The sequence below is a fragment of the Podarcis cretensis genome, assembly GCF_951804945.1.
Source record: "Podarcis cretensis genome assembly, chromosome: 13".
Taxonomy (NCBI): Eukaryota; Metazoa; Chordata; class Lepidosauria; order Squamata; family Lacertidae; genus Podarcis; species Podarcis cretensis.
Genome location: NC_137182.1, coordinates 33,188,215 through 33,196,171, shown reverse-complemented (window position 1 = coordinate 33,196,171; position 7,957 = coordinate 33,188,215). Strand labels below are relative to the sequence as shown.

General features: G+C 40.7%; 1 protein-coding gene across 1 annotated transcript in view; it reads right to left on the bottom strand.

Moving 5' to 3' along the window:
* Positions 1-5,374: 5,374 nt before the first annotated feature.
* LOC307201713 (uncharacterized protein) overlaps positions 5,375-7,957 on the bottom strand; it is a 14,632-nt gene continuing 12,049 nt past the window's right edge. The window contains exons 10-12 of the mRNA XM_079951021.1: positions 7,157-7,198; positions 6,826-6,852; positions 5,375-6,196 (exon numbers count right to left, since the gene is read on the bottom strand). Coding sequence (XP_079807147.1) covers positions 5,682-6,196; positions 6,826-6,852; positions 7,157-7,198 — 584 coding nt within the window. The 3' untranslated portion in view covers positions 5,375-5,681. The remainder of the gene's footprint in view (positions 6,197-6,825; positions 6,853-7,156; positions 7,199-7,957) is intronic.

The window sequence follows — 7,957 nt, the reverse complement described above, 5'->3', positions numbered from 1 at the left end:
CCGTACTGGCCAGTCTTGACAGACTCTGGGGTTGTGCGCCCATCTCACTTAAGAGGCCAGGGGCCAGCGCTGTCCGGAGACACTTCCGGGTCATGTGGCCAGCGTGACATCGCTGATCTGGCCAGAGCCAGAGCCAGAGCCGCACACGGAAACGCCGTTTACCTTCCCGCTGGTAAGCGGTCCCTATTTATCTACTTGCACCCGGAGGTGCTTTCGAACTGCTAGGTTGGCAGGCGCTGGGACCGAGCAGCGGGAGCGCACCCCGCCGCAGGGATTCGAACCGCCGACCTTTCGATCGGCAAACCCTAGGCGCTGAGGCTTTAACCCACAGCGCCACCATAAACATCCAAAAATCAGCATCAGTGAGGATAAAGAAAGAGCCAGCCTTCAAACTCTCACCTCAAGGAAAAGAGTAACTGCTATGGGAACTCGGATTTTTGTGGGGAAAGAAGGTTATGCTGCTGGGAAACACTACTGGGAGGTGGAGGTGGGAGAGAGGTTGGACTGGGAGCTGGGGGTGCTGACTCAGGCTGAAAGGGACAAATTCCGAGAGAAAAAGGTTGTTAAATCCTTTCAGGAAGGCTGCTGGGCTCTCAAAAGCAGCCAAGGAAAATTCTTTTCCAGTCCATGTGAGAAAGAGATTGAAAAGAACCAAAATGTGTCTTATTCAGTGATTGGTTTGTTACTGGATCAAGAAAAATGGGAGATCTCATTTTATAACTCCAGAGGTGCCTATTTGCTTATAGATTCTATCCCCATTAAATCCAGTGGCATATTGTACCCATTTTTAGATTATGGCAGTGTGTGGTGATCACACAGGGTCCCCAGACGTTTGACGGTCTATTGATCCCTGTGCCACCACTGTGATGGCTTTCTTCACTGCCACCAACCCGTTTCTCTCAGGTACACACCGAGTCCAGACAGTTGTTAACATTAACAAATAATCAAGTTTATTTTTATAAGCAACTTCAACTTCCTAACAACTTTAAACTGATTATCCCAACTATCTGACTCCACCTAACAGTTCCTCTCACTCTCTCACCACACAACTCTACCAACCCACAAACTTATCCTCCCTCTTCCTTCTCTAACTCTCCACTCTCCACTGACTCCCACACAATACCGACTCTAACTCCTCTTCTTGGGCCAATCACATCCCACTCATTTAACCCTTTCCTTATGACCCACCTAGGAGGCAAACGCCACACAGTGCTTCAGAAAACAGTGGTCCAAAGCCATCAAAGAAAAGCAGTGTTTCAGAAAACAGTGGTTTCAAGTCATTAAAGAAAAGTGTTTCAAACTTTGTAAAGAAACACTTATAGAAAAGAAGAGTTCTCAGGGAAGAACTGTTGGCATGAAATGCCCAGGCTTCACAAGGAGGGTAGAATAATGGAAACAGTACTAGCATGATTGAACTGAGCGATATTTTGCTTTGCTTTTGCCATTTCTTTTTCCTTTGTCATATATGTAAATATTTTTTTTTTAAAAAAACAAAACTAAAAACAGAGTTTGTTGGGAGTTGAATGCTAATAGTGGGGTCCTGACCCCCCCACAAGTGAAAGCCTTTATGTAGTAGAGTTCATGTGCAAAGCAGGCAGCAGAGTCGAGATTGAAATGGGGCAAACTGTGTTTAAGGAAGAGTTGAGATAAGTAAGAAAGAAGGTGAAAGGGAAAAGAGAGCGAATGTGAAAATGGGGAAACAAAAGGGGTTGCAAAAAAGGAGGGAATGGGAGACATGGAAATTGGGTTAAAGGTTAAAGCAGGGGTATGCAACGGTCTGAAGAAAAGAAGGGGATGATGTCTTCATAAATGAGCAGAAGGTAAAAAGAGTGTTATGAGGTATGACTGAACAAACATGCTTGTACACCACACACAGCAACTCAATGCACAGATCTATGAGGATTACAGTCATACCTTGTGTTGCGTTCCGCTCTTGTTAAGGACTTTCAGCTTAAAAACGCTGCCCCCCCGGAAGGGTTTACTTCCGGGTTCGTCGCATGCGCAGAAGCGATTTGCTTGCTTCATGCCTGCGCAGAAGTGCTTGATCACGCCGCACAGATGCAAAGAAGAGGCACTCTAGTTGCTGACTTTTCAGGGTGTGAATGGCACCCCGAAACGGATTACGTCCGCAACTAGAGGTACCACTGTAGTACCTTTTGTATGGAGTCAATATGTGAGTAGCGTTTTCATTTTAACAAAAACAAAAAGAACTTGTCACAGTAGGAAGTAGGGAAATATTGGTTTATTACATGGAAATGAAAAGAAGCAATGCAGATTGATGTTGCTTCATACAGCAAGTAAAGACACCTTAATCCTAAAGAGCAAAGAGAGTCCCTAACTAGACACTGGGTGTAGTTGTGTGCTGCAGACTCCCACTAAATGAAAAGGGAGGGGTATTCCTGATCCAGAAGCAAGCAGAACACAATGTGAGGGATTTGAGATCTTTGCCTTTTGAAAAAGTTAATGCAACAGCGTCTCTCACTCATTCCTCGGTTTGTGGTCAAGCAAAGCATGTGATTCATAAATTCACTTTTGAAACAGAATTTCATTGTTTGTCTGAAGTCTGGTTCCTGCATATAGGAAAGTGACAATTAAACTTTCTGATAAATACAAGGATTTGTATGCTGATCTTTACTGCAACTGTTAGGGGTCAGGATATTTGCTATACCTTCCAGGCCATGTCTTAGATAGGAGCTTGTACCAAGGTCACAGATACTTCATGAGAGATATATTTTATATTAAACCAATGCTAGCTGCACTAATGTCATAAACCATTGGTTTTCATCAGTTAGTTGGAATACTTTTGTTCTTTTAATCTAGAAGGGAGAAAGTGTTTTGGATATAGAAAAGTTAAATTGATTTTGGTAGAGAGGAGAACTGCATGCAACTGGAAGCAAGTGTTCCACACACATTTTAAAACACTGGTGTATTTAGCTTGTTGACAAGGGATACACAAATTCAAAAAAATATGTCCTGTGATAAGCTTTATATATGGAATCACTCTTGTCTGAAAATCATACTTGGGCCCACTTACATGGATGGTCTTCCCTTGTCCAAATATGTGCACACAATTACCGGTATTTATTTATTTATTTCAATGGAAATATGCACACTAAATAAGCACTGTAGAAGCTCTACTGTGGTGAAAACAAGAAGGTTAAAAATTGCAGGCCTGGCAACTCAAAATGTTATCAGTTGCCACCGATTATAACTATTTGTATTTAATTCTAATTCTAGATATCTGATTATAATTTAATAGTTGTCAGCAGCAATACAGAGGAGAGGAAATACAATATACGGTTTGCACCAGAGTTAGGGATAGTGACAGTTCAGACATATACTTTTAAGCTGGGTACTGTAGGATTTGCAGATCCTACTGTGTCTTAGGTTCTCCAACAATCACTGTAGGATCTGCAAATCAGCAGTGTTTCCCTTTACCAAGATTTGGGTGAGATGGAGTTAGTGGAGATAGCTGGTGCAGAGTTCCTCGGTGTCTAAAATGCTAACCCTATAATAACTGTTGATCTGACTCCTGACCAAACTATCAAATTTCCAATGGTCTTCTCTTGCATTTGTCATTCCACTGCCACACACACTTAGCTGGGCCAACAGGAAGAGGATAAGGAGATTTGAGATGTGACAAACATTTTTTCTTCAGTGGTGCTACAGTGAGCCCATAACTAGGAAATTACTGGCTTGCTTCGTAATTATCAAAATGACTGTGATTAATGTTAATTTAATACATGTCGCCATGAAGCTCTAGTGGTCCCTAGTTCAGTTTGTTATTAAGGCTGGATGATTATTTTTAAAATGTGCTGATTAATCACAATCATGATTTCTTCTAAATCCAGGAAAAGGTACCTTCTTCTCTGTATTTCTCATAAAATCTCTATTGGAAGAGTGTTCTACAGGACTGGGCCAATGACTAAAAGTCTTGTTTGCTTCTTGTTGTAAATGAACCCCCATCAACTTGGGAATGACAAATAGCACTCCTGCAGAAAATCTCAGTGAACAAGCTGGGCTATAAGGGTTCAGGTCATCCCTCAGGTACCCTGGACATAAGTTGTTCAAGGCTTTGTAGATTGATACAAGAACCTTGAACTTGGCTTGGTAGTAAGCAGAAATCTAGTGCAGCTGTTTTAACAATGTTGTCATGTGTCATCAGCCAGTCAGCTTTCTGCATTAGCTTGAGCTTCCAAATCAGACTCAAGGGCAGCCCAACATAGAAGGCATTACAGTAATCCAGCCTTGAAGTTACCAACACATGGACTCTAGTGATCAGGTTATCCCTAGAACAGCTGTAGTTGGTAAACCACACAGAGCTGGTAAAAGACACTCCTAGTTACAGAGGACACTTAGACTTCTAGTGACAAAGGTGTGTCCAGGAGTACAGAGGGAGTGCAACCCATCCAGAACATGCAACTTGCCAAGTTTCCAAATATGGAAGTGATCCAAACAAAGAACCTCTGACTTCCCAGGATTCAAGCCCAGTTTATTGGCCATCATCCAGAGCACCTCTGTGGACATCATGCAAAGACAGACTTCTGGACAAGATATTTAGAAATATCCCTATTTGGATTGCTCTGATTGGGTTCATATGAGGATTTTTTTATACTACAATTTTTAATACTGATATATGTCAAAATTAGTTATACAATAGTCTAAAGAATGAAAACATGTATTGAATATTCAATATATTTATTCATTTTGAAAATGTATAACCAACTCCTAACATGTTATCAGAGTGACTTAGAAATAATTAATCAACAACAAAAACCAGATCAAGAGTTAAAAGCCTGAGAAAATAGATGAGACTTGAACACTTTGGTAAAGACAAAGACAATACATGATTTGTCTCATTTGTTGGGGCTGTGCACAGATTCAGCAAAGTCCTGAGACAAATCAGGCCTGTTTAGAAAAATTCAGGTATCAAAGACATAAAAGATATATTTGCTTTTCATATTAATTTTAAAATGAAAATTTTATCAGCAAGAACAGCATGGGTTAACTCAGCGGCCAAACACTGTGGGTCAGGTTGGATGGCCCAGAGTGATCCAGGGCTGTCAGGGGGCAAGGCATCAAGCTGGAAGAGGAGCAGGCATCATTTCAGAAACCCCACAAAAGGCAAAGATCTAGCTGCCCACTGTCTGCACCATACTAGAAAAAGGAAGATGCCACCTGAATCTCTTTCTTGCCTAACTGTCCTTCTTTTCTGAAGACTTGCCCTGCAGGATTGCTCCCCTTGCTTGACAACTTTTGAGTGAAGACAGCAATGCTGCTTTGCCATCAGAGAAGACACTTAATAAAGGTGCAGAATTGAACCCCAGTTTTCAGATGTAATGTCTCCCTCACCTGTCATCCTCCCAGCTCTGTATTTTTTTACTCTGATTAAAAATTAGCCCCTTCCCAAACTAATTTGGGATGGGTTTCTGGCCTGGCTAAGGAAAGGTTGCTTTAATTAGGGGCTCTGGATTAGAGCCACAAAATTGATTGGGGAAGGGGATTCTACACAGCGCAGTCACTTGTAACATTACTTCTATTCTGAGTCTTTTATTCTCTGACACCAATATGAGAAAGAAAGAAAAAATCATGGTTAAACTAAAGACCTGTGCTAATTAATTTTCAGGTATCTGTAGAAATTGTTTTCATTTTTTCTCCACAATCTCATTCTCTTTCAAATATTATACAATTTTCAATGGCTGATTAGTTACAGAGCCTATATAGAAGAAGGGATACAGCTCTCCAACACCAAGTGTTTTATAAGTGTGCAATTTCCTATGTCTGCAGACATCATAAAAAGACAAGCTTCCAGCTGATTTATCTAGGAATATTCCTAATCTTTTAAGCTTTCCGTTCACTTTCAGGCGGGTCCATTGCTCTGTCCGAGCCCAGTAATCTTTCCCATCATCACATCCTATGACCCAGTAGCCATTCTCAGGAGACAGGGTGATCTCCCCCTTTCTAGTAGCAGTTGCAGAGGCAACTCCCAAGTCCCAGGTTTTCTTCTGCCCAATCTCCACCTCCCAGTAATGTTTGCCTTCTGAAAATCCACATTCTGCCAGAATGAATGTGTGGGAATCAAACCGCTCCTTCCAGTCAGAAACCTTAGAAACATTTCCTGTGTTCCAAACACTTTTGCCATCTTCAGACACTTTTAGCTTTGGGTGAGCTGTCCTGGGGTCCAAGACCACATCAGCTGCAAAGGAAAGGAAAGGGCTGAACTCAAAATGCACAGACTGGAGGGTCGCTTTATGTTACTCTTTGAGGACACCAGCATCCCTTTGTTGGTTACACACACATCTGCTGCTACATGGCATTGTGACATATTATGGGAAATACTAATTTCTATTCAAGAGAATTAAACAAAGCTTGTTTCAAAAAGCAATTCAACACACATATGCACCAACGTAATTCTGCTGCAATCCTCAGCATACTTGCAGGCCCAGGCATTGTGTACCTCTGTTTCCAGTCCTCCAGAAGAACTGAAGGACAACATAAACTTTTTGGGGAATATCAAAATTGGAAGGGAGTGAAGATCAGCATGATAACGAAATGGGGAATGAAGATCAGCATCAGACACAAGGAGAGTGAAGATATTTTCCCCATGCTGAGCTTCACTCCCCCTTCATTGCAATGCCAAACTTTACTCCTCTCTCATCACCGCTTATCCCTCTTCCCTTTAAAGAATCATCTGGAAAACCTCTATGAAATTAATTAGAATTGCAGATTACCACCAGTGCATTGGTTATTTTGTGTTGCTTAAACCCACCCCTATTTTTCATTTATCAAACCATGTGAATTTTTAAAAGTATTTGTTATTCTCACCTTTGTGTAAGTGGGCAGCTAATATTTCTGTATGTAAAGAAACGAACAAAAACATTATGTGAGGAAGGATGACAACCATAGCTGAATTTTTAGAAGATCTAGCAGTGAAGATGCAAATGTTCACATAATAATTGTTGGCATGCTAAGGTTACACACACACTGCATTGCAGTATGGCAAAGGAAACAATAAGAGGAAGAGGGTGAGACATTAAGTTTCTATGGTTCTTGTAAATTGCATTTTTAAAAATAAAAAGGACAACCTTTTCATTCCCCGTGCCTCCTAAAGAATGTATTTTGTCCACAAATGTGCAAAACATTACATAAGACTCACCTTTAACCATCTCCAATTGTTCCTTTCCTGCTTCATATTCTTCTGCAAAGGAAAAAAGATATTTCTCAGATGAAGTACAAGTTTAAAACTAAAAACATGCTTCCCAATAAATCAGGAGTTTGAAATGTTTTTGTTTGACATAATGAGAAACATAGGATAAGTGAAATAATAAGTTGATTTATTCACTGGTTGAAAGCTGAAAGACAATGAGATTTTTCATTCTGTTATCTTGAAATGGAAAAAAAAAGATTTATGCTCAAATAATGCCACCAAAAATGGTGAGCTGTCTAGTGCAAGGTGGTCCAACTTTTCATACCAAGTGTCACAAGAGTGGACTGCTCACTGCCTTGTCACATGGAGCCAGGGAGGCAAATTTTTCTGAATCTCACAGTCTTTCTATTCTTGTGCTGTCTAAACCGTCATTTGCATCCAAATTTCCCCTTGTGCATCTAGGTCTCTAGTGCAGCCCTGCTAGATGTGTTGAACTACATTCCCACATATTATACAGGAACCATTAGACTTTTGGGGCTCCAATTTTATCTCAATTATACAAAACAGCTAGATAGGTAAGCTATTAGTTTAGGCAATAAGGGTTTGTGTAGCCTGTGTATTATCTTGCATTAACCGGCAATTTTGGTAGCATTGCATAGCACCTCTCCTCTCAAAGCCTTTTAATGGACTGTCTGTCCTTTGGGTTGTAATAATTACCATATAACATATTTGAATTTACACTGAGAATCTGCTGTTTTTCCTAATTCCCCCAAGTGATTAAAAGTGTTTTGACACACTGAAGTAATTACC